General features: G+C 49.2%; 1 protein-coding gene across 1 annotated transcript in view; it reads left to right on the plus strand.

Moving 5' to 3' along the window:
- The window catches only part of camta1a (calmodulin binding transcription activator 1a), a gene marked incomplete at its 3' end in the record, with an annotated part of 435,119 nt that overhangs the window by 328,127 nt on the left and 80,317 nt on the right, over positions 1-26,675 (plus strand). The window contains exon 6 of the mRNA XM_084187479.1: positions 8,673-8,744. Within this exon, the coding sequence (XP_084043605.1) occupies positions 8,673-8,744 (72 nt within the window). The remainder of the gene's footprint in view (positions 1-8,672; positions 8,745-26,675) is intronic.

Below are 26,675 nucleotides of genomic sequence, written 5' to 3' on the forward strand. Positions count from 1 at the left end.
TCACTGTGTTTTTAATATTGTTATTTTAAAATAAAATGAAGTTCTTTGTTCGGCAAATCTAGTCTGCAAATCTGTTTTTCTAAATGTTTGTGTTGAAAAACGGGGGGTCGTCTTATAATCAGGGTCGTCTTATATTCGGACCAATACGGTAATTAGATTCTGGCCAAACGATAGAGCATATCTGGCAGTAACACAGAACGAACACAAGTGAAACAGCACAGCATTACAGTATTGGTGAAAATGAGCTCATCGTCCTAACTAGAAGTGGCACTTTCACTGGTGACTCATCCTATCATGTCTGTACTGGGCCCAGGGGTTTTTAGCTGATCAATAGTCATCATGGATGCTGTCAATGGGAAGGGCCTGGCTGAATCCTGCATGCTCTATGAATCTCTATTGAGTGTGGGTTGGATTGTTTGTTCGGATAGGGTAGGTCTTGATATTAGAGTCTTATTGACTGCTGCCTGCATGTTGCTCTATTTGTGCTGTGGAGCCCCAGGCTGAATCACCTGCCCCCAGGCATGCATACACACACACTGTGATACACACATGCATGCACGCACACAAATACACAGAGGCATACGCACACACACATACACTGAGCCTTACACACACACACATCACACACACAAACACTGCATCCAGCCCTGCTGCTAGCTGATACCTGGCTCCAGTAATAAAGCGGTTAGAGTGGAGTGGTTTGAGGTGCTGGATGGCCATGTTAACAACTGTGTAGAAGCAGGAGGCAGCAGGTCACTCAATACAGGATAGACAGGACAAATACAGGCTGTATCACACACACACACAGGAGATATCTGAGAGCTCATACTGGTCTGGGAAATGGAAGAAGACTAACATGAAGACTAACATGAATCAATGGCAGAGCAGCCTATACAAAAGAAGGTTGAGACAGGGAGGAGGGGGAGGAGGGAAGGAGGGGATATATACTGTACAGGAAGGACAGAAGGAAGGAGAGCAAAGGTGAAAGAGGGAATATAAAGAAGAAATAGCAGAGTGGAGGAGAGAGTTGCTATACAGTACAGTAAGGGGGAAAAGACAGGTGAAGCGAGGGAATAGAGAGAGTATAGGCCTAATGATTCCAGGGCTGGCTGAGGGTGCCAAACTGTCAGACAGACATATAGATAGACGCATGGCAGGGCTCAGACAGTAAGACTGCTGTCGTCACGCCGTGGAAAACAGCAAATTGGCAACATAAATAAGGTGTCACAGTCTGATTAAGAGATGCCTTCACAGTTCACACATCATTATGATCTAATGACAGAGTTTCCCCTTTTCCTTACTCTATCTCTCTCTCTATCTCTCTATTCCTCTCTCTATCTCTCTCTCTATCTCTCTCTCTCTCTCTCTATCTCTCTCTCTCTCTATTTCTCTCTCTCTATATCACTATATCGCTCTCTCTCTAGCTCTCTCTCTCGCTATCTCTCTCACTCTATCTCGATCTCTTTATCTCGCTCTCTCACTCTATCTCGATCTCTTTATCTCGCTCTCTGTCTCTGTCTCTATCGCTATAGCTCTCTCTCTCTCTCTCTCTCTCTCTCTCTCTCTCTCTCTCTCTCTCTCTCTCTCTCTCTCTCTCTCTCTCTCTGCCAGCCTTGCCCCGCTCCTCTTCTTGCCGTTCCTCGCCTCACGTCTCTCGTCCTCCATGATGGATGGGACTGAGTGTCACGTTGCCTGGGCGACAGGCGGGGACAGGAACCTGGGCTGTCAGACCAGGTGATGGCTGGTGGCCCTGCTGGCTGTTATGTCTGAGTGCTTTATTTAAGCCTTCTCTGGTCTGGTCTGGTCTGGACTGCTCTGCTCTGGTCTGCTCTGGTCTGGTCTGGACTGCTCTGGTCTGCTCTTGTATGGTCTGGACTGCTCTGGTCTGCTCTGGTCTGGTCTGGTCTGGACTGGGGAGCTGGGTGTGTGTCTGGTTGCGTTCCAAATGGCACCATATTCCCTATATGGGCCCTGGTCAAAAGTAGTACACTATAAGGAACAGGGTGCCATTTGGGATGCACCCTCTGTCTGTCTGGGACCCATTGGTCCTCATTGAACTCTGCCCCCTCCTCTCCTCCGACTCTGCCCACGATGGAGGGGACATGTTCAGGGCAGGGAGCAATGCCACCTCATTCGACCAGGTGACCGTTCTGTTGCCATTGTGGTGTTCCTTTGATTGACACCTCCCAAATGAATTTGCTGCATCAGTGTTTGACTTTGGAGGACGTCCGGGGCTGTAACTCTTGTTGTGTCCTGAGTACAATGACACGGGGTGAATACATTATGGCCACAGTGCTTGTAAATGATTTTATTCAGTGCTGTGTTATATCCTGTTCTATCATTACTCTGTTGCACCTTCAATACAAAGTATCAATCATCTGCGAGTGAGTGTCAGGAGAGAGTTTTTCTGAGTGTGTGTGTGTGTGTTCGGTATGTGTATTTGTCTGCATGTGCGTGTGCATGTGTGCTTGCGTGTCACTATGTGTGTGCGTGTGTAATTCCGGTTGAATTGCTGGCCCAGTGATGTGCTGTCATCTGTCACAGCCCAAAGACAGCAAATAATGCCTCTGCTGCTGTCACTTTGTCACCAAGCCACTCAGCCTGGAGAGAGAATCACAAACACTGGTAAATGATATGGGTATTGTATTACTGATAAGCACTTGGAGTGTGCTGAGCTCTGTGTCTATGGGCGTGCTTTGTCTGACAGTGTATGTGTGGCTATTGTGAATGAGTGTCAGTGTGTGCATGTATGCGTACATGTATGTGTGACTATAACTGTGACTATAACTGTGTGACTATAACTGTGTGACTATAACTGTGTGCCTATAACTGTGTGACTATAACTGTGACTATAACTGTGTGCCTATAACTGTGTGACTATAACTGTGTGCCTATAACTGTGTGACTATAACTGTGTGACTATAACTGTGTGACTATAACTGTGTGACTATAACTGCGTGCCTATAACTGTGTGACTATAACTGTGTGACTATAACTGTGTGACTATAACTGTAGGCTGCATGGTGGTAGTGGGAGGAGGAATCTGTCCATTGCCAGACAGGAGTAATGGATGACAGAGCAGTGAGAGTGGGTGGAAGTATACGTCCTATTCCAGACGGCAGTAATAGATGACAGAGCAGTGGTAGTGGGTGGAGGTATACGTTCCATTGCAGACAGAAGTACTGGATGATGTTACAGTGTAACAATGAGACCAGATGGAAGTCCACATCACATGTCACATGGTGCTCTATAGCGCTGGTATTATCACTAAATGGGTGCTTTGTGTTGTAGACAATGGAACACCTGGAGAGTATTTAATCTATTTTATCATTATTGTCTATGTGTGTTTGCTCATGTGAGTGTGTATCTATGTGTCTATGTGTGTGGTGTGTGTGTGCTCATTACTGTGTGTGTTTATGCATATGTTAAGATGTGTGATGGCCTTTTCATACCCAGCCTGGTCTCTGAGGCAGTGCTGTGGTACATTGGTATAATTAATCAGACTGTTTGATGTTTGCAAATGAGTATTTATCCAGACTCAGTTCCTCTGCAGGCCCTGCTCTTTATAACTAGTGTTTAGTTTAACAAGACCAAAACATACAGTGGGGAAAAAAAGTATTTAGTCAGCCACCAATTGTGCAAGTTCTCCCACTTAAAAAGATGAGAGAGGCCTGTAATTTTCATCATAGGTACACATCAACTATGACAGACAAATTGAGAATTTTTTTTCCAGAAAATCACATTGTAGGATTTTTAATGAATTTATTTGCAAATTATGGTGGAAAATAAGTATTTGGTCACCTACAAACAAGCAAGATTTCTGGCTCTCACAGACCTGTAACTTCTTCTTTAAGAGGCTCCTCTGTCCTCCACTCGTTACCTGTATTAATGGCACCTGTTTGAACTTGTTATCAGTATCAAAAGACACCTGTCCACAACCTCAAACAGTCACACTCCAAACTCCACTATGGCCAAGACCAAAGAGCTGTCAAAGGACACCAGAAACACAATTGTAGACCTGCACCAGGCTGGGAAGACTTAATCTGCAATAGGTAAGCAGCTTGGTTTGAAGAAATCAACTGTGGGAGCAATTATTAGGAAATGGAAGACATACAAGACCACTGATAATCTCCCTCGATCTGGGGCTCCACGCAAGATCTCACCCCGTGGGGTCAAAATGATCACAAGAACGGTGAGCAAAAATCCCAGAACCACACGGGGGGACCTACTGAATGACCTGCAGAGAGCTGGGACCAAAGTAACAAAGCCTACCATCAGTAACACACTACGCCGCCAGGGACTCAAATCCTGCAGTGCCAGACGTGTCCCCCTGCTTAAGCCAGTACATGTCCAGGCCCGTCTGAAGTTTGCTAGAGTGCATTTGGATGATCCAGAAGAGGATTGGGAGAATGTCATATGGTCAGATAAAACCAAAATAGAACTTTTTTGTAAAAACTCAACTTGTCGTGTTTGGAGGACAAAGAATGCTGAGTTGCATCCAAAGAACACCATACCTACTGTGAAGCATGGGGGTGGAAACATCATGCTTTGGGACTGTTTTTCTGCAAAGGGACCAGGACGACTGATCCGTGTAAAGGAAAGAATGAATGGGGCCATGTATCGTGAGATTTTGAGTGAAAACCTCCTTCCATCAGCAAGGGCATTGAAGATGAAACGTGGCTGGGTCTTTCAGCATGACAATGATCCCAAACACACCGCCCGGGCAACGAAGGAGTGGCTTCGTAAGAAGCATTTCAAGGTCCTGGAGTGGCCTAGCCAGTCTCCAGATCTCAACCCCATAGAAAATCTTTGGAGGGAGTTGAAAGTCCGTGTTGCCCAGCGACAGCCCCAAAACATCACTGCTCTAGAGGAGATCTGCATGGAGGAATGGGCCAAAATACCAGCAACAGTGTGTGAAAACCTTGTGAAGACTTACAGAAAATGTTTGACCTGTGTCATTGCCAACAAAGGGTGTATAACAAAGTATTGAGAAACTTTTGTTATTGACCAAATATTTATTTTCCACCATTATTTGCAAATAAATTCATTAAAAATACTACAATGTGATTTTCTGGAATTTTTTTCTCATTTTGTCTGTCATAGTTGTCGTGTACCTATGATGAAAATTACAGGCCTCTCTCATCTTTTTAAGTGGGAGAACTTGCACAATTGGTGGCTGACTAAATACTTTTTTTCACCACAGTGCCTTGCAAAAGTATTCAACCCACTTGCCGTTTTTCCTATTTCGTTGCATTACAACCTGTGATTTAAATAGATTTTTATTTGGATTTTATGTAATGGACATAAACAAAATAGTCAAAATTGGTGAAGTGAAATGAAAAAATAACTTGTTTCAAAAAATTCTAAAAAATAAATTACAGAAAAGTGGTGCGTGCATATGTATTCACCCCCTTTGCTATGAAGCCCCTAAATAAGATCTGGTGCAACCAATTACCTTCAGAAGTCACATAATTAGTTAAATAAAGTCCACCTGTGTGCAATCTAAGTGATCTGTCACATGATCTCAGTATATATACACCTGTTCTGAAAGGCCCCAGAATCTGCAACACCTAAGCATGGGGCACCACCAAGCAAGCGGCACCATGAAGACCAAGTAGCTCTCCAAATAGGTCAGGGACAAAGTTGTGGAGAAGTAAAGATCAGAGTTGGGTTATAAAAAAATATCAGAACCTTTGAACATCCCACGGAGCACCATTAAATCCATTATTTAAAAAATTGAAAGAATATGGCACCACAACAAACCTGCCAAGAGAGGGCCGCTCACCAAAACTCACGGACCGGGCTAGGAGAGCATTAATCAGAGAGGCAACAAAGAGACCAAAGATAACCCTGAAGGAGCTGCAAAGCTCCACAGCGGAGATTGGAGTATCTGTCCATAGGACCACTGTCACGACTTCCGCCGAGGCTGCCTCCCCTCCTTGTTCGGGCAGGTTTGGGCGTTCGTCGTCACCGGCTTACTAGCTACTACCGATCCCATTCTCATCACTCCACTTGTCATGTCTTGTCTTGTCAATCACACACACCTGGTGCTCATTCCCCTAATTAGTATGTGTATAAGTGTCCCCTCTGTTCCTCTTGTCTTTGTGAGTGATTGTTTATTGTGAGAGCGAGTAGCTCGGTTGAGCTACTCTTCTATTTGTACTTGCCAAGGTGGAATATTTTCCCTTGTATTTGTTTCGTTTTCACGCTGGGAGCATTTGATTTATGTAAACAGAATAAACTCTGGACTTTTACCTCCTGCGCCTGACTCCTTCATTCACACCTCGTCACAACCACTTTAAGCCTTATACTCCACAGAGCTGTGCTTTACGGAAGAGTGGCCAGAAAAAAAGCCATTGCTTAAAGAAAAAAATAAGCAAACACGTTTGGTGTTCGCCAAAAGGCATGTGGGAGACTCCCCAAACATATGGAAGAAGGTACTCTGGTCAGATGAGACAAAAATGTAGCTTTATGGCCATCAAGGAAAATGCTATGTCTGGCGCAAACCCAACACCTCTCATCACCCCGAGAACACCATCCCCACAGGGAAGCATGGTGGTGGCAGCATCATGCTGTGGGGATGTTTTTCATCGGCAGGGACTGGGAAACTGGTCAGAATTGAAGAAATGATGGATGCCGCTAAATATAGGGAAATTCTTGAGGGAAACCTGTTTCAGTCTTCCAGAGATTTGAGACTGGGACGGCAGTTCACCTTCCAGCAGGACAATGACCCTAAGCATACTGCTAAAGCAACACTCGAGTGGTTTAAGGGGAAACATTTACATGTCTTGGAATGGCCTAGTCAAAGCCCAGACCTCAATCCAATTGAGAATCTGTGATATGACTTAAAGATTGCTGTACACCAGCGGAACCCATCCAACTTGAAGGAGCTGGAGCAGTTTTGCCTTGAAGAATGGGCAAAAATCCCAGTGGCTAGATGTGCCAAGCTTATAGAGACATACCCCAAGAGACTTGCAGCTGTAATTGCTGCAAAAGGTGGCTCTACAAAGTATTGACTTTGGGGGGGTGAATAGTTATGCACGCTGAAGTTTTCTGTATTTCTGTCTTATTTCTTGTTTGTTTCACAATCAAAAATATTTTGCATCTTCAAAGTGGTAGGCATGTTGTGTAAATCAAATGATACAAACCCCCAAAAAATCAATTTTAATTCCAGGTTGTAAGGCAACAAAATAGGAAAAATGCCAAGGGGGGTGAATACTTTCGCAAGCCACTGTACGCACACACACCTGCACACACACACACAGTCACACACACACAGTCACACACACACACAGTCACACACACACACAGTCAGACACACACACACACACACACAGTCACACACACACACACACACAGTCACACACACACACAGTCACACATTCACTCAATCACTCACAATACCTCCTCTCTACCACCTCCTACCCATTCAGATATACACGGCCCCGGGAAACACTGTTTACCTTATTGAACACTAGTGAATAATGTGTGTGTGTGTGTGTGTGTGTGTGGTATCAGGCTGCCATGCAGTAAACCACTCCAGCTCCTCTTCCTTTCTAAATAAACAGACTATCCCAGAGTGGCTTGGAGAACAAGAGGCTGAAACAAACCCTAGACCTTTGTGTGATTGATTTATTCCTCAAAGAGCCAAGCAAACCCCTTGTCTTAAGAGCAATCCACTACTACTCTGTTCACATCACAAATATTGCATTACACAGTATATTTCCCCACTGCCAGCCAGAGTCAGTGTGAGGCTGTAACAGGACTAGCTGTAGCCGTAAACAAGCAAACGACTAGGCCTCTCTGAGTAGGGCGGCTTCCAAAATGGTACACTATTCCCTATAGGCCTATAGTGAACTACCTTAGGACAGAGCCCATAGGATTCAGAGTTTAGTATGAGGAGGTGGAGGAGCATTGGGAGGGTTTTGGAATAAGTGGAGCGAGGCTGCTGCCCCAGCTCTAGCCCAAGTGTTGTATTGTTGTGCTGCTGTAGCTGTAGGCTTGTGTCCCAGATGTCACCTTATTCCCTATATAGTGCACAATTTTTGATCTGGGTTCTGGTGAAAAATGTCTGGTGGCCCCTCTGCCTCTCTATGCCAGATACTAGTAGGGAGGCGTTATCAGCCCTGGCTGTGGCTGTGCTCCGGCTCTCTCTCTCTCTCTCCAAGGGAACGAGCCCCCAGGCACTGTATTATCTGTTTACGATAAGGATATTAATAAATGCCGTGCTTTAGTAACGCTACGTAGCGCCGGGCCCTGGCCCTGCAGGGGGTGAGGGGAGGGAAGGGGGATGTAGGAGCACCTGAATCATCCTGTCAGGAGACCTCTCCAGGCGAGAGGGGGGTTATGGCATGAGGGGGAGTCTTATGGTTATGTTCAGGGAGAGAGTGAGAGAGAGAGAGGGAGAGGAGAAAGAGAATGGAATGAGGGGTAGAGAGAGCGATAGGGGGGTGAGGAGGTATTAACCCATTCAACCTTATCAGTGTTCATAGCAGCTTGTCCCAGGTCACCACTACCTTTGTTCTGAAGACAATGGCCTGTGTGTGGGATCAGGGGTGAGAGGTCAGGGGTCGGGAGTCAGTGGGGGTGGAGGTTAGTCTATTGTGTTGTGTTACACTGCACTGTAACTATACTATAACTGCTGTTCTGTCTCTGTGTTTCTCCCTCTGCAGTGTCTGTATGGCTGTTACGTCCACTCCTCCATCATCCCCACTTTCCACCGCAGGTGCTACTGGCTGCTCCAGGTAAGAGACTCCCTCCCTCCTCTGCACACATGTACACATAACAGCCTTCCTCGCTCCTCTACTCCTACACAGGTCAACTCCCCCAGATTTTCTCCCACTGTCTGAATGGGTAGGAGGAGCATTTCTTCCTTTCTGACACACAGCAGATAGAAAGATACCACACAATGTTCCCTCCTTCTCTCTCCCTCCTTCTCTCTCCCTCCTCTCTCCCTCCTTCTCTCTCCCTCCTTCTCTCTCCCTCTTTCTCTCTCCCTCCTTCTCTCTCCCTCCTTCTCTCTCCCTCTTTCTCTCTCCCTCCTCTCTCCCTCTTTCTCTCTCCCTCCTTCTCTCTCCCTCTTTCTCTCTCCCTCCTTCTCTCTCCCTCTTTCTTTCTCCCTCCTTCTCTCTCCCTCCTTCTCTCTCCCTCCTTCTCTCTCCCTCCTTCTCTCTCCCTCCTTCTCTCTCCCTCCTTCTCTCTCCCTCTTTCTCTCTCCCTCCTTCTCTCTCCCTCTTTCTCTCTCCCTCTTTCTCTCTCCCTCCTTCTCTCTCCCTCTTTCTCTCTCCCTCTTTCTCTCTCCCTCTTTCTCTCTCCCTCTTTCTCTCTCCCTCTTTCTCTCTCCCTCTTTCTCTCTCCCTCTTTCTCTCTCCCTCCTTCTCTCTCCCCCCTTCTCTCTCCCTCCTTCTCTCTCCCTCTTTCTCTCTCCCTCCCCTTTTCTTTGCTTATTTACCCCAGTCACTTCACTGGGAACATCCACCACCCGACCCAATGTCCAACAGAAGCAGAGTCTGCTAAAATACGTGTGCCACTTCTGACACACACACACACACACACACACACACACACACACAAACACACAAACATACACGTGTCATCTCTAGTGGAACAGGCTGTAAAGCAGCAGTAGTGGAGCTCATAGTACAGTGGATAGAATGCCTCCCCAAGCCCACAGCATTACAGTGGATAGAATGCCTCCCCAAGCCCACAGCCTTACAGTGGATAGAATGCCTCCCCAAACCCACAGCCCTACAGTGGATAGAATGCCTCCCCAATCCCACAGCATTACAGTGGATAGAATGCCTCCCCAAGCCCACAGCTTTACAGTGGATAGAATGCCTCCCCATCCCACAGCATTACAGTGGATAGAATGCTTCCCCAAGCCCACAGCCTTACAGTGGATAGAATGCCTCCCCAAGCCCACAGCCTTACAGTGGATAGAATGCCTCCCCAGGCCCACAGCCTTACAGTGGATAGAATGCCTCCCCAAGCCCACAGCCTTACAGTGGATAGAATGCCTCCCCAAGCCCATAGCCCTACAGTGGATAGAATGCCTCCCCAATCCCACAGCATTACAGTGGATAGAATGCCTCCCCAAGCCCACAGCCTTACAGTGGATAGAATGCCTCCCCAGGCCCACAGCCTTACAGTGGATAGAATGCCTCCCCAAGCCCACAGCCTTACAGTGGATAGAATGCCTCCCCAAGCCCACAGCCTTACAGTGGATAGAATGCCTCCCCAAGCCCACAGCCTTACAGTGGATAGAATGCCTCCCCAAGCCCACAGCCTTACAGTGGATAGAATGCCTCCCCAAGCCCACAGCCTTACAGTGGATATAATGCCTCCCCAAGCCCACAGATGCGCTCTAGTCCTTTGATCTAGTTATATTTGACACCTGTTAGGGGAACATCTTTTGTTATTTTACTGAAGTCATTGTGTCCCCACCCTCCACCCCCCATCCACCCCTCCTTCACCCCTCCCCCCTTCCACACCTCCACCCCCTTGTTCTCTTCTCTGTTCAGAGTTGTTTAGCAGCTCCTTCAAGTCTAATTCAGGCCTAATGGAGCCGGGCAGGCAGGCCAGGCAGATTATACATCATCCTGGTACCTTACCGCCTGCCTGTCTGCCTGCCTGCTAGACAGATCAAAGCTAGCCCTGACACTGCACACTGCAGCCTGGCTCTGGGAAACAGACAAACACACACACACATACACACACACACACACAGGCATATACACACACACACATAGAGGGGGTCACACTACGTAAGATGTCTCACTTTCAGAAAGCACAGCACTTCTCTTCACCTCGGTCTCAGGACACACATACACCTCTCAAAGATGGAGGGGCTCACTCACTTAGCCACTCGCTCCTCCACAGCTCAACAGCTTATGAAGCCAGTGTATGTATACTCCAGCCTGGCCTGCTCACCTCACCTCACCCAGGGCTCTCCTCTCTTCTCCGCTGAGCTCAGCTCTGGATGACTCAGGTGTACTCAGACCCTTGCTATCCAGCTAACAGAAAGTCTGTGTCCCAAATGGCACCCTATTCCGTATATCATCCACCTCTTTTGGGCCCTGGTCAAAAGTAGTACACGATAAAGGAAATGGGCTGCCATTTGGGAAGCAGCCAAATTCTCTCTCACACTCTATCACTGAGCTTTAACAAGCTACAGTAGGCTGTACGCTGCTCAACAGTAACTGACAACAGAAACTCCAGAATATTTTTTGGGGTCATCTGCTTTGAGGTAGAACTCAAAGGTACTTCAGATTGAGATCTCAGTGCCTGCTATCTTATTAAAGAACTGAACTCTGACCTCTTTCATGTCTCTCAAAGCCCTCACTACTCCTGTCTCCATAGGCCTCTCACAATGCTCATGTGCAGTCCTAGGTCAACTCAGGCCAATGCAGTCTGACTCACCCTGGTCCTATGTCCCAGACGTATCCTGACTACCCTGTTTTTTTGGTCTGGTTCCTCCTGTCCCTGTTTGGCCCTGTGTTAAGCTGTGTTACCCTGTGTACCCTGTGTTATTCTGTGTTACCCTGTGTTTGCTGTGTCTGTATGAGCTGTGCTGTGCAGCAGTAGTCTGTCAACAGGAGAGCAGCACTGAGCTTAGGCTGTGGAAGGACGGGAGACTGGAGGGGTAGCTCTCTCTGCTCCCTGAGGCTGTGGAAGGACGGGAGACTGGATTGGTAGCTCTCTCTGCTCCCTGAGGCTGTGGAAGGACGGGAGACTGGAGGGGTAGCTCTCTCTGCTCCCTGAGGCTGTGGAAGGACGGGAGACTGGAGGGGTAGCTCTCTCTGCTCCCTGAGGCTGTGGAAGGACGGGAGACTGGAGGGGTAGCTCTCTCTGCTCCCTGAGGCTGTGGAAGGACGGGAGACTGGAGGGGTAGCTCTCTCTGCTCCCTGAGGCTGTGGAAGGACGGGAGACTGGAGGGGTAGCTCTCTCTGCTCCCTGAGGCTGTGGAAGGACGGGAGACTGGAGGGGTAGCTCTCTCTGCTCCCTGAGGCTGTGGAAGGACGGGAGACTGGAGGGGTAGCTCTCTCTGCTCCCTGAGACTGTGGAGGGACTGGAGACTGGAGGGGTACCAGTGAATGACACATGTAAATCAGCAGCAGCCAACAGCCAGCCACACAGCACCACAGAGATGGGGAGAAGAAACAGAGGATGAGAGAGAGAGAGAGAGAGAGAGAGAGAGAGAGAGAGAGAGAGAGAGAGAGAGTTGGGGAGAAGAAACAGAGGATAAGAGCGAGATGTAGTGATGTTTCCCTTGTTTATTTCCCTTTTGTTTATTGTCTATTCCATTTGCTTTGGCAATGTAAACATATGCTTCCCATGCCAATAAAGCCCTTTGAATTAAATTGAATTGAGAGAGAGTTGGGGAGAAGAAAGTGCTGGAGAGACAATAGGAGAAGATGGCTGAGGGGGGATTTGGCCTGTGGGCGTCCGCCTCTTTATCCAGTCTTTACCCAGTCTTTATTGAGAAAGCCTTGGTAATGGGACAGGGGAGAAGAGGAGGTGATGAGAATGGAGACCTGGCCGTGTGTGTGGGGGGGGCTCCTGTTCTCTCCTTTTGTTCTCTTCACCTCTCCGCAATCAGCCCATCCCCGCCACAACCTCTCAGTGGCCTCTCAGTGGCATCAGTGGCATTAGGCATAAAGAGTCTTTGCCATTCCAGCAAACAAGTAATAACTCACTTTTGTTGCCACAATTAAGGGCTGTAAACTGCATCAGAGCTGCAGAGCAGAGTGGCTCACTGTGCAGTCTGTCACTCTGGAAAAAGTTCCAGTCGTTCCAATTGACGTGGCACAAAATAGACATTTGGGGGAATAATGATGTTGAATCAGTGTCATACCTTTGCTTCCTGCCTCCAGACCTAGCTGCACACACACACACACACACACACACACACACACACACACACACACACACACACACACACACACACACACACACACACACACACACACACACACACACACACACACACACACACACACACACACACACACAGACACACACACCTACACATCCTCTCCCCCTTCAGTCCTGGTGGCTCTCCTGATTGATTCAATCTATCCATGTCCCCTTCTCTTGTTTAGTACTAATGGAATGTAGGGTGCCGTGTGCTGGCCCGCGGGGCCACGGAGGTCAGGATAGTTATGATATTAATACGCAGGGGGTCTGAGGGGAAACTTAATTTATCCTGCTGCCTGCCTGCCTGCCTGCCTGCCTGTCTGTCTGTCTGCCTGTCTGCCACATCCATGGAGAGGGCTGGAGGAGAGGAGAAGGAGAGAGGAGAGAGTGATGTAGAATCAGATAATGAAATGAATGGTGAGGTAGGAGTGGATGCAGAGCTTCTCTCTCTCTCTCTCTCTCTCTCTCTCTCTCTCTCTCTCTCTCTCTCTCTCCTCTCTCTATCTAGCTTTCTTTTTCTCTCTACTTCTATCTCAAACCAGTGTTTGTATGAGGAGAGGGCCTACTGTTCTCTCATCTCGCTTTCCCTTTACTTTCTCCCCCTTCTCCCTCCCTACCTCCCTCCCTCCCTCTTTACTGTAAGTTCTGTGTAAGTTGGCTGTGTGTGGTAGAGTGGAGTTTGGCTGTGTGTGGTAGAGTGGAGTTTGGCTGTGTGTGGTAGAGTGGAGTTTGGCTGTGTGGAATAGAGTGAAGTTTGGCTGTGTGTGATAGAGTGGAGTTTGGCTGTGTGTGGTAGAGTGGAGTTTGTCTGTGTGGAATAGAGTGAAGTTTGGCTGTGTGTAGTAAAGTGGAGTTTGGCTGTGTGTGATAGAGTGGAGTTTGGCTGTGTGTGATAGAGTGGAGTTTGGCTGTGTGTGATAGAGTGGAGTTTGGCTGTGTGTGATAGAGTGGAGTTTGGCTGTGTGTGGTAGAGTGGAGTTTGGCTGTGTGTAGTAGAGTGGAGTTTGGATGTGTGTAGTAGAGTGCAGTTTGGCTGTGTGTGGTAGAGTGGAGTTTGGCTGTATGTGGTTCAACACACCCCTGGTCGATCACTGTGGAGCAGAGCGTGTGTGAGTTTGTGTGTGTGTGTGCGTGTGTGTGTGTTTGTGTGTGTGTGTGTGTTTGTGTGTGTGTGTGTGTTGGCTCCATGGCTGTAGGTCTGTAGCCACAGATGCCTGGAGGCTAAAGCCCCTTCCTAATATTGAGTTGCACCCCCCCCCCATCAGAACAACCTCAATTCGTCAGGGCATGGACTCTACAATGTGTTGAAAGTGTTCCACAGGGATGCTGGACAATGTTGACTCCAATGCTTCCCACAGTTGGGTATAGTTGGCTGGATGTCCTTTGGGTGGTGGACCATTCTTGATACACACGGTAAACTGTTGAGCGTGAAAAACCCAGCAGCGTTGCAGTTCTTAACATTAACCGTTGCGCCTGGCACCTACTACCATACCCCGTTTAAAGGCATTTACGTTTTTTGTCTTGCCCATTCACTGAACGGCACACATAAACAATCCATGCCTCAATTGTCTCAAGTCTTAAAAATCATTTTTTTTTACCTGTCTCCTCCCCTTCATCTACACTGATTGAAGTGGATTTAAGAAGTGACATCAATAAGGGATCATAGCGTTCACCTGGATTCACCTGGTCAGTCTGTCATGGAAACAGCAGGTGTTCTTAATGTTTTGTATACTCAGTGTGTATACTGTATGCATACATTGTTTTAATAGCAGGACACTGTAAAGTCCATTATCCCTCTAAAGTATATTACCTTGAATGCGGTACAAATCACATTATTGTGGGAGCACATCCTCTAGTATGAATTAGGCTGTTTGAGAAGGTTTCAATCCTAATAAACCTGTTGGAAGTACAATAGACCATCATAGCTACTGTAGTAGGTCAAAGCTGTGTGCTGGAAAACCTTGGTAGAGCATGGGTGGAATAGGGATTGTGGTGCTCATGTAAATTTCCTTTCTTTTTCGGCTTCAGACCTATGCCAACTTCTCACTTAAAACATAGTTTTTTGTTTTTAATTTCCATGATTTTTACACAGGAAGGTGATTATACAACATTATTATACAACAATACAGCAAAACACAGCAATAAAAGTAAAGTAAGAGTTTACAATAATGACAAATAATGTAGTTATTAGTATTTATTTTAACAGCTGATTTTCGAGGGAAGCAAAATAACTGAAACACATTTAAGGCAATATGGAGTAAACTGGAAATATTTTCTAAATTAACAAGAAAATCGAGAAAGCTCCTAGAAAATATACAAATAATCAATATGTACCCATTAACTATTTACATGAAAATGTACTTTAAAGTTTACTGAAGAAAGGCCTAGTACTACATTACCTGTAAACAAAAGTGAGTTATTACAAAATATACAATTTACAATCAAACGTACACTACCGGTCAAAAGTTTTAGAACACCTCCTCATTCAAGGGTTTTTCTTTATTTTTACTATTTTCTACATTGTAGAATAATAGTGAAGACATCAAAACTATGAAATAACACATATGGAATCATGTAGTAACCAAAAAAGTGTTAAACAAGTCAAAATATATTTTATATTTGAGATTCTTCTAATAGCCACCCTTTGCCTTGATGACAGCTTTGCACACTCTTGGCATTCTCTCAACCAGCTTCACCTGGAATGCTTTTCAAACAGTCTTGAAGGATTTCCCACATATGCTGAGCACTTGTTGGCTGCTTTTCCTTCACTCTGCGGTCCGACTCATCCCAAACCATATCAATTTGGTTGAGGTCGGGGGATTGTGGAGGCCAGGTCATCTGATGCAGCACTCCATCACTCTCCTTCTTGGTAAAATAGCCCTTACACAGCCTGTTGAAAAACAAATGATAGTCCCACTAAGCCCAAACCAGATGGAATGGCGTATCGCTGCAGAATGCTGTGGTAGCCATGCTGATTAAGTGTGCCTTGAATTCTAAATAAATCACCGACGGTGTCACCAGCAAAGCACCCCCACACCATAACACCTCCTCCTCTTTGCTTTAAGGTGGGAAATACACACAGATCATCCGTTCACCCACACCGCATCTCACAAAGACACGGCGGTTGAAACCAAAAATCTCCAATTTGGACTCCAGACCAAAGGACACATTTCCACCGGTCTAATGTCCATTGCTCGTGTTTCTTGGCCCAAGCAAGTCTCTTCTTATGATTGGTGTCCTTTAGTAGTGGTTTCTTTGCAGCAATTCGACCATGAAGGCCTGATTCACACAGTCTCATCTGAACAGTTGATGTTGAGATGTGTCTGTTACTTGAACTCTGTGAAGCATTTATTTGGGCTGCAATTTCTTAGGCTGGTAACTCAAATGAACTTATCCTCTGCAGCAGAGGTAACTCTGGGTCTTCCATTCCTGTGGCAGTCCTCATGAGAGCCAGTTACATCATAGCCATTGATGGTCTTTGCGACTGCACTTGAAGAAACTTTCAAAGTTCTTGAAATGTTCCGTATTGACTGACCTTCATGTCTTAAAGTAATGATGGACTGTCGTTTCTCTTTGCTTATTTGAGCTGTTCTTGCAATAATATGGACTTGGTCTTTTACCAAATAGGGCTATCTTCTGTATACCCCCCTACCTTGTCACAACACAACTGATTGGCTCAAACACATTTGTGTAATTCCACAAATTAACTTTTAAGAAGGCACACCTGTTAATTAAAATGCATTCCAGGTGACTACCTCATGAAGCTGGTTGACAGAATGCCAAGAGTGTGCAAAGCTGTCATCAAGGCAAAGGGTGGCTATTTGAAGAATCTCAAATATAAAATGTATTTTGATTTCTTTAACACTTTTTTGGTTACTACATAATTCCATATGTGTTATTTTATAGTTTTGATGTCTTCACTATTATTCTACAATCTAAAACTGTAAAAAAATAAAGAAAAACCCTTGAATGAGTAGGTGTTCTAAAACTTTTGACCGGTAGTGTACGTTCACCCAGAAATGTGCACGTAAGAGCGATAAATTTTGAATTTAATAAAAACTGTTGCACCTACAAACTTGTTCAGTCCAAATGGATCTAAGTCTAATCGACCTTATGGACTCTGTAGCCTTGTCTAGAATTTGAGCTAGGTTTGGGAGGTTTGTTGTGTGTGTTATAGTGGTTGTCGGTAACTGCCTGACAGATCCGGACGAGAGGTGTGTTGTGTAACTCCAATCAAGTTGATTTGCGATATTTCACATATTGGTGTCATATTCGCTTAGATTTGATGGTAGGGAGATTAGAATTTAACATTGAGCTCCAACCGGCGTGACTATAATTTTTATTACCAGAGAGGTTTATTTTATTGCTTTATTCGTTGTGAGTTGTTTACCAACAGTATCTCTCCAATGGCCAACATAGTAGTCACAGTCCCAACCCATCCCAACTCAGCCCAGGACTCATGATAAATATTACATTATTCTGAATCATAGATGAGGCCAAACTCCATCACAGTGATTTTACCAAGAGAACGTGGGCGGGGAGATTAGACCTGTGCTTTTTCTCCCTGCTAGTTTGGGCCTACGTGGATAAAATGGCTACTTTTTAACTATGCAGGTGGCTGTCATGAAAAGACAGGTATGCCATCCTTAAAGTCTATACAGTTAGAATAGTTAATGACTTTGTGCTAAGTAACTGTCAATCAGCTGAGGACTGGTGGCTCTGTTGAATCAAATAGAGTCAGTGAGAGTAGTACAGACATGGTACACAGGGCCAACTAGGGATAGCAAGAGAGGAACAGACCTAAACAACAGGATCATCTGGGTGTATAGCCTTTGCTTGGCTCTGGTAGGGCCAGGCAGTGTGTGTGTGTGTGTGTGTGTGTGTGTGTGTGTGTGTGTGTGTGTGTGTGTGTGTGCATGCGTGCGTGTCAGGCTCTAGGCAGGCAGGCAGGTCTCTGAGGCCCTGGGCCTGCTGTATATCTGGAGATGATGTGGAGCCCTCAGCAGTATGCTGCTCTTCTGCCTCTCTGCTCTCCCCTGCCATGAGGAGAACAGCTGTTAGATGAACATGACCATGTGTGAAACATATCCCAGTTGCTCTCCTTTCCTCATGTGTCTGTCCTCACGGTGATCTCCTGCTTATGTCACACTGAAACACAGCAGGGCGTAAACCTTATCCTGTCTCCTCTCCTCCACTCTTAACCCATCTCCTCCCTTCTCCTCCTCCTCTCTCAACCCTCTCCTCCCCTCACTCTTTTCACCTCTCCTCGCTGTTGACCTCCCCTTCTCTCCTCACCTCTGTCTCCTCTCCTTCTCTCCCCTCTCTCCTCACCTCAGTCTGTGCTCTCCTTCTCTCCTGTCAGAGTGGTGTGTGTAGATGAGTGGAAGGAATCAAGCGCAGGAACCAGGATGACTTCAACCGTCTTTTTAGTAACGTTCAAACACGTGAACAAAAGAGTCGCCAACCCAACCGGGTGGCGCAAAACAATTACGCACAAACACAGTGCGAAAATACACAAGAAAAGCGCACGCAGTGCGAACTCTCGGGACAAGCAACAACGAGAGAAAATTAACCATACAGAGGCAGTCTGACAATAAACAATCACGCATAACACCTGACCCAAACAAACGAAACTAAATAGGGAACATCATCAAACACAAACAAGGGACAGGTGTTACAAAGAGACAAAACCAAACGAACAAGAAACATAGAACGGTGGCAGCTAGTACTCCGGAGACGACGACCGCCGAAGCCTGCCCGAACAAGGAAGAGGAGCAGCCTCGGCCGAAACCGTGACAGTACCCCCCCCTTGACGCGCGGCTCCAGCCGTGCGCCGACCCGGGGCTCGGGGACGACCCGGACGACGCGGAGCAGGGCGCGCAGGATGACCCCGATGGAACTCGGTCAGCAGGGACTGGTCCAATATGTCCCTCCTTGGCACCCAGCACCGCTCCTCCGGACCGTACCCCTCCCACTCCACGAGATATTGAAGACCCCCCATCCGGCGTCTCGAATCAAGGATGGACCTCACGGTGTACGCCGGAGCCCCCTCGATGTCCAACGGGGGTGGAGGAGTCTCCTCAATCTCAAAGTCCTGGAGTGGACCAGCTACCACCGGCCTGAGGAGAGACACATGGAACGAGGGGTTAATATTCTTGTAATCAATAGGTAGTTCTAACCTGTAACTCACCTCGTTCAATCTCCTCAGGACTCTAAAGGGCCCCACAAACCGCCGACCCAGCTTCCGGCAGGGCAGGCGGAGGGGCAGGTTTCTGGTTGAGAGCCAGACTCGATCTCCAGGTGCGTACACTGGCCCCTCACTGCGGTGTAGGTCGGCGCTCGTCTTCTGTCGACGTATGGCACGCTGCAGATGGACGTGTGCAGCGTCCCACGTCTCCTCCGAGCGCCGCACCCACTCATCCACAGCGGGGGCCTCGATCTGGCTCTCATGCCATGGTGCCAGAACCGGCTGGTACCCTAATACACACTGAAAAGGGGTTAGTTGGGTGGAGGAGTGGCGAAGAGAGTTCTGTGCCATCTCGGCCCAGGGCACATATCTCGCCCACTCCTCCGGCCGGCCCTGACAGTATGACCTCAGAAACCTACCCACATCCTGGTTCACACGTTCAACCTGCCCATTACTCTCCGGGTGGTAACCCGAGGTAAGGCTTACCGAAACCCCCAACCGTTCCATAAATGCTCTCCACACTCTGGAGGTGAACTGGGGGCCTCGGTCAGACACTATATCCTCGGGTACCCCGTAATGCCGGAAGACATGGGTGAACAGAGCCTCTGCGGTCTGTAGGGCAGTGGGTAGACCCGGCATGGGAAGGAGACGACAGGCCTTCGAGAACCGATCCACAACGACCAGGATGGTAGTATTCCCCTGTGAGGGGGGAAGGTCGGTAACAAAATCCACCGAGAGGTGGGACCAGGGTCGTTGTGGAATAGGCAGGGGTTGTAACTTACCCCTGGGCAAATGTCTGGGCGCCTTACACTGGGCACACACCGAACAGGAGGAGACATAAATCCTCACATCCCTAGCTAACGTTGGCCACCAGTACTTCGTGCTAAGGCAGTGCACTGTCCGGCCGATACCCGGATGGCCAGAGGAGGGGGACGTATGAGCCCAACAAATGAGGCGATCGCGTACCTCGAGCGGAACGTACGTCCGACCCACTGGACACTGTGGAGGACTCGGGTCGGTGCGTAACGCCCGCTCGATCTCGCCATCAACCTCCCACACCACCGGTGCAACCAGACAAGACTCTGGTAGTATGGGCGTGGGCTCAACGGACCTCTCCTCCGCGTCATACCGCCGAGACAGAGCATCTGCCTTCCCGTTCTGGGACCCAGGGATGTATGTGATCTTAAACACAAACCGGGCTAGAAACATAGTCCAGCGGGCCTGGCGAGGATTCAGTCTCCTAGCTGCCCGGATGCACTCCAGGTTACGATGGTCAGTTAGAATGAGGAAAGGGTGTTGAGCCCCCTCGAGCCAATGCCGCCACACCTTTAGGGCCTGTACCACGGCTAACAGCTCCCTGTCTCCTACGTCATAATTCCGCTCCGCCGGACTGAGCTTCTTTGAATAAAACGCACAGGGACGGAGTTTAGGTGGAGTGCCAGAACGCTGGGAAAGAACGGCCCCTATCCCGGCCTCTGACGCGTCCACCTCTACCTGGAACGGTAAAGAGGGATCCGGATGCGCCAACACCGGCGCCGAGGTAAACAGGTCCTTCAGTCTCCCAAATGCCCTGTCCGCCTCAGCTGACCACCGCAAGCGCACCGGACCCCCCTTTAACAGAGACGTTATGGGAGCTGCCACCTGTCCAAAACCCCGGATAAACCTCCGGTAATAATTCGCAAAACCCAAGAACCATTGCACCTCCTTCACAGTGGTTGGGGTCTGCCAATTACGCACAGCTGACACCCGGTCTACCTCCATCTTCACCCCTGACGCAGACAACTGGTAACCCAGAAAGGAGACCGACTTCTGAAAAAACAGACATTTCTCTGCCTTGACATATAGGTCATGCTCCAACAGCCTCCTCAATACTCGGCGCACCAGGGCTACATGCTCTGCACGGGTAGGACTGTACACCAGAATGTCGTCGATGTACACAACTACTCCCTGTCCCTGCATGTCCCGGAAAATATCATCGACGAAGGATTGGAAGACTGAGGGAGCATTCATTAACCCATATGGCATGACTAGATACTCGTAGTGTCCGGAAGTCGTGCTAAACGCTGTCTTCCATTCATCGCCCTCTCTAATGCGCACCAAGTTATATGCGCTCCTGAGATCCAATTTTGTAAAGAACTGCGCACCGTGCAGTGACTCCGTCATAGTCGCAATCAGAGGAAGTGGATAGCTGTACTTCACTGTGATCTGATTGAGACCGCGGTAATCAATACACGGGCGCAGACCTCCATCCTTTTTCTTCACAAAAAAGAAACTCGAGGAAGCGGGTGAAGTGGAGGCCCGTATGTATCCCTGTCTAAGAGACTCAGCGATGTACGTCTCCATTGCCTTTCTCTCCTCTTGAGACAAGGGATACACATGGCTCCGCGGGAGAGCTGCTCCTGACTGGAGATCTATCGCACAATCCCCCCGTCTATGAGGCGGCAGCTGCGCCGCCCTAGTCTTACTAAACGCCAGTTTCAAATCCTCATACTCGGGGGGAATATGCAGTGCTGTCATTAGATTCAGACTTTCCACCGAGGTCGCCCCTATGGAAACACCCAGACACCGCCCCTCACACTGGGCAGACCACCCTTTAAGAGCTTTCTCTCGCCACATAATAGTAGGGTCATGGGTCATCAACCAGGGAAGACCCAGCACTACCGGATACGCAGGAGAGTCAATCAGATAGAGCTGAATTATCTCCTCATGACCCTCCTGCGCCATCATCTGAAGGGGTGCTGTGACCTCCCTAATCAACCCAGACCCTAACGGACGGCTATCTAGGGCATGAACGGGAAAAGGCTTATCAACTGGAAGGAGGGGAATCCCTAACTCTATACAGAACTGGCGATCTACAAAATTCCCAGCTGCGCCTGAATCTACCAGCGCCTTATGCTGGGAACGAGGTGCAACCTGTGGAAAACAAACAGGCAAGGTTAGGTGCACGACAGAAAGCTCTGGGTAAGTAGGGCGCCTACTCACCTGGGGGGACCCCCCAATGCGTGACCTGCCTTCTCCCTCACCGGGGAACCCTCCCCAACACCTAGCCGCGGTGTGCCCTCCACGGCCACAGTTAGTGCAGGGACCGGGCCCCCTCGGGTTCCTACTCCTCCGTTCCCTAGCGCCAGCACCCCCGAGCTCCATAGGGCTCGGCTCGGAGGTGCTGGAGAGTGGAATGGGCGAACCCCCCCCGGGACGTCCACGGGTGGCGAGCAGGGTATCCAGCCGAATGGCCATGTCGACAAGCTGGTCAAAGGTCAACGAGGTGTCCCTGCACGCCAACTCTCGCTGGACGTCCTCCCGGAGGCTGCAGCGGAAGTGGTCGATATGGGCCCGCTCATTCCACCCTGCATCGGCCGCTAGGGTCCGGAACTCCAATGCAAAGTCCTGGGCGCTCCTCATCCCCTGTCGGAGGTAGAACAGACGCTCCCCCGCCGCCTTCCCCTCTGGTGGATGGTCAAACACAGCACGGAAGCGGCGGGAGAACTCCGCATAGTTAGTGGTAGCGGCGTCCATTCTCCTCCATTCAGCGTTGGCCCACTCCAACGCCTTGCCGGTGAGACAGGAGATGAGGGCTGAGACGCTCTCGTGTCCCGAGGGCGCCGGGTGTACGGTGGCGAGGTAGAGCTCCACTTGCAGCAGGAACCCTTGACACCCGGCAGTGGAGCCGTCGTACGCCCTCGGGAGCGAGAGCCGAATCCCACTGGGTTCCGGAGATGAGGCAGGAGGACTGACCGATGGGGATGGTTCGGTTCGTGGGGGCGTGGGTACCCCGCTGGTTTCCCATCGGTGAAGAGTGTTCATCACCCCCTCCAGGGCATGACAGACCTGGTTAATACGATCCTCCTGTCCACGAAGACGGTCCTCCATCCCGGCTGTTGGCGCGGTCGCTCCTGCTGATTCCATGGATGGATGCGTGATTCTGTCAGAGTGGTGTGTGTAGATGAGTGGAAGGAATCAAGCGCAGGAACCAGGATGACTTCAACCGTCTTTTTAGTAACGTTCAAACACGTGAACAAAAGAGTCGCCAACCCAACCGGGTGGCGCAAAACAATTACGCACAAACACAGTGCGAAAATACACAAGAAAAGCGCACGCAGTGCGAACTCTCGGGACAAGCAACAACGAGAGAAAATTAACCATACAGAGGCAGTCTGACAATAAACAATCACGCATAACACCTGACCCAAACAAACGAAACTAAATAGGGAACATCATCAAACACAAACAAGGGACAGGTGTTACAAAGAGACAAAACCAAACGAACAAGAAACATAGAACGGTGGCAGCTAGTACTCCGGAGACGACGACCGCCGAAGCCTGCCCGAACAAGGAAGAGGAGCAGCCTCGGCCGAAACCGTGACATCTCCCCTCTCTCTTCACCTCTGGCTCCTCTCCTTCTCTCTTCACCTCTGTCTCCTCTCCTTCTCTCCTCACCTCTTTCTCCTCTCCTTTTCTCCTTACCTCTGTCTCCTCTCCTTCTCTCCTCACCTCTGCCTTCTCTCCTTCTCTCCCCTCTCTCCTCACCTCTGGCTCCTCTCCTTCTCTCCTTACCTCTCTCTCCTCTCCTTCTCTCCTCACTGCTGTCTCCTCTCCTTCTCTCCTCACCTCTGTCTCCTCTCCTTCTCTCCACACCTCTGTCTTCTCTCCTTCTCTCCTCACCTCTGTCTCCTCTCCTTCTCTTCTACCTGTCTCCTCTCCTTCTCTGCTCACCTCTGTCTCCTCTCATTCTCTCCTCACCTCTGTCTCCTCTCCCTCTCTCCTCACCTCTGTCTCCTCTCCTTACCTCTGTCTCCTCTCCTTCTCTTCTACCTGTCTCCTCTCCTTCTCTGCTCACCTCTGTCTCCTCTCATTCTCTCCTCACCTCAGTCTCCTCTCCCTCTCTCCTCACCTCTGTCTCCTCTCCTTCTCTCCTCACCTCTGTCTCCTCTCCTTCTCTCCTCACCTCAGTCTCCTCTCTTTCTCTCCTCACCTCTGTCTCCTCTCCTTCTCTCCTCACGTCTGGCTCCTCTCCTTCTCTCCTCACCTCTGTCTCCTCTCCTTCTTTCCTCACCTCTGTCTCCTCTCCTTCTTTCCTCACCTCTGTCTCCTCTCCTTCTCTCCTCACCTCTTTCTCCTCTCCTTCTCTCCTCACCTCTTTCCCCTCTCCTTCTCTCCTCACCTCTTTCTCCTCTCCTTCTCTCCTCACCTCTTTCCCCTCTCCTTCTCACCTCACCTCTGTCTCCTCTCCTTCTCTGCTCACCTCTTTCTCCTCTCCTTCTCTGCTCACCTCTTTCTCCTCTCCTTCTCTCCTCATCTCTGTCTCCTCTCCTTCTCTCCTCACCTCTGTCTCCTCTCCTTCTCTCCTCACCTCTGTCTCCTCTCCTTCTCTCCTCACCTCTGTCTCCTCTCCCTCTCTCCTCACCTCTGTCTCCTCTCCTTCTCTCCTCACCTGTCTTCTCTCCTTCTCTCCTCACCTCTGTCTTCTCTCCTTCTCTCCTCACCTCTGTCTCCTCTCCTTCTCTCCTCACCTGTCTCCTCTCCTTCTCTCCCCTCTCTCCTCATTGTTCTCTTCACTGTCTGCTACATCTGCTCCAGTCCAGGGGAGAGGTTAGAGACAGTTCTGCTGGTTGTTGGGTTGGTGCCCTAATCTTTAACCCCACTAAGGTTAGTTAGTCAGCTAGGTGGTTAGTTAATTAACAGCCCCCAGTACTATTTTCTCTAGTCCCCCAGAGTAGAGTAAAAACTACTACTACTATCTATAAACCTTGCATTAGCCTATGTAATCAATCTAATATATCATGATGCTCTCTAGCCCTAATGACAAACAATAAATCATCATTATCATGTTATTATCATGTAGGGACGGCAGGTAGTCTAGCGGTTAAGAACATTGGGCCAGTAACCGAAAGGTCGCTGGTTCGAATCCCCGAGCTGACTAGGTGAAAAATCTGTTAATGTGCCCTTGAGCAAGGCACTTAACCCTAATTGCCCCTGTCAGTCGCTCTGGATAAGAGCGTCTGCTAAATGACTGAAATGTAAATGTAGAGTGTTACTGCCAAAGAGAGAGGCAGATTCAGGCCCTGGGGGCAAATAGGCCCTCCTCCACTTCTTCCTCCAGAAGGCTCTGTTGCTCAGTGACCACAACCTTTTTCCTAGGCAGGCTTGAAGCCCTTAGCCTGTCGGCACGGCTAAGGCCAATTATCAGAAATATCTCGCTGCATTCGTCTTGCCATTTTCACTCCCGGGCCGGAGTGGAGCGGCGGTCTAGAAACACTAGGGGAGGCGAGATAGAGAGAGGCCAACCAACCGCAGATAGACATCTTAAATTATTCAGCTTTCCAGAAAGGTTAAGGCTTGAAAAATGAGCCAAGTGACATTCACCCAGTTATTGAGTTCTGCCTGGGCCTCATAAGGTACGTGCGGACATTTCCACACCTCCAGAATGTTAGTGGAGCCGATTGGACTGTCTTATCGTGTTCATCCTCTCAGACAGGCTTAACCAGCTACATCACTCTGCTCTAACCTCCACCTAGGACAGGACAGAGACCGGCCCATCCTAATGGAGAATTCTCAAGATATTGCTCAAATCACTGATAAGACATGATAGGGGTCTGTCCCGCATAGTGTAATAAAGCCCTGTCTTCCTTCCCCTGTAGAGTCTGCTACCTGCACAGTGTGAGAGGCCTATAGCCACTGTGTGGAGCTGTGTCATGCTCTCTGATTGATTCCTGTCTGTGCTGTGCTGTGTCAGAGGGGAGAGCAGATCAATGGAGCCCAGCATGGCAGAATAGACCAATCGACTGGCACAGCACCCACCCTGCCCCATGCTAAACAGCAGTGCCCCACCCGACCCGCGCCCCGTGCCTCTGACCCATTCCCAGGTGTGACGATGACACAGGCAGTTGGGTCATGGTGTAGCTGTGTAACAGTGGTCTAATGGTGGTGTAATGGTGGTGTAACGGTGGTGTAATGGCAGCCCTGGGAACACTGGTCACAGCTAACGAGCAGAACTGTCTAATTTGTCCCGCGCTGATTACTGTTCACATCCCCAATTAGCTGTGGACGAGAGTGACATCCAGACACGTTCACTTGGACGTGTCATAGAGAGAGAGAGATGATGGAGGGAGGGAGGGAGGGAGGGAAAGAGAGAGAGAGATGGGAGGGAGGGGGGAGGACAGAGGGAGGGAGGGAGGAGGGAGGGAGGGAGGGGGAGGACAGAGCAAGGGAGGGAGGGAGGGAGGGAGGGAGGGAGGGAGGGAGGGAGGGAGGGAGGGAGGGAGGGAGGGGGGAGGACAGAGCAAGGGAGGGAGGGAGGGAGGGAGGGAGGGAGGGAGGGAGGGAGGAGGGAGGGAGGGAGGGAGGGAGGGAAGGTTTTGAGGGAGGTGAGGGAGGGAGGGAGGGAGGGAGGGAGGGAGGGAGGGAGGGAGGGAGGGAGGGAGGGAGGAGGAAGGAAGGGAGGGAAAGAGAGAGAGAGATGGGAGTGAGGGGGGAGGACAGAGCAAGGGAGGGAGGGAGGAGGGAGGGATTGGAGGGAGGGAGGGAGGGAGGGTTTTGAGGGAGGGAGGGAGGGAGGGAGATGGTAGGGAGGGGG

The sequence above is a fragment of the Coregonus lavaretus genome (genome assembly GCF_964263955.1).
Source record: "Coregonus lavaretus genome assembly, chromosome: 22".
Taxonomy (NCBI): Eukaryota; Metazoa; Chordata; class Actinopteri; order Salmoniformes; family Salmonidae; genus Coregonus; species Coregonus lavaretus.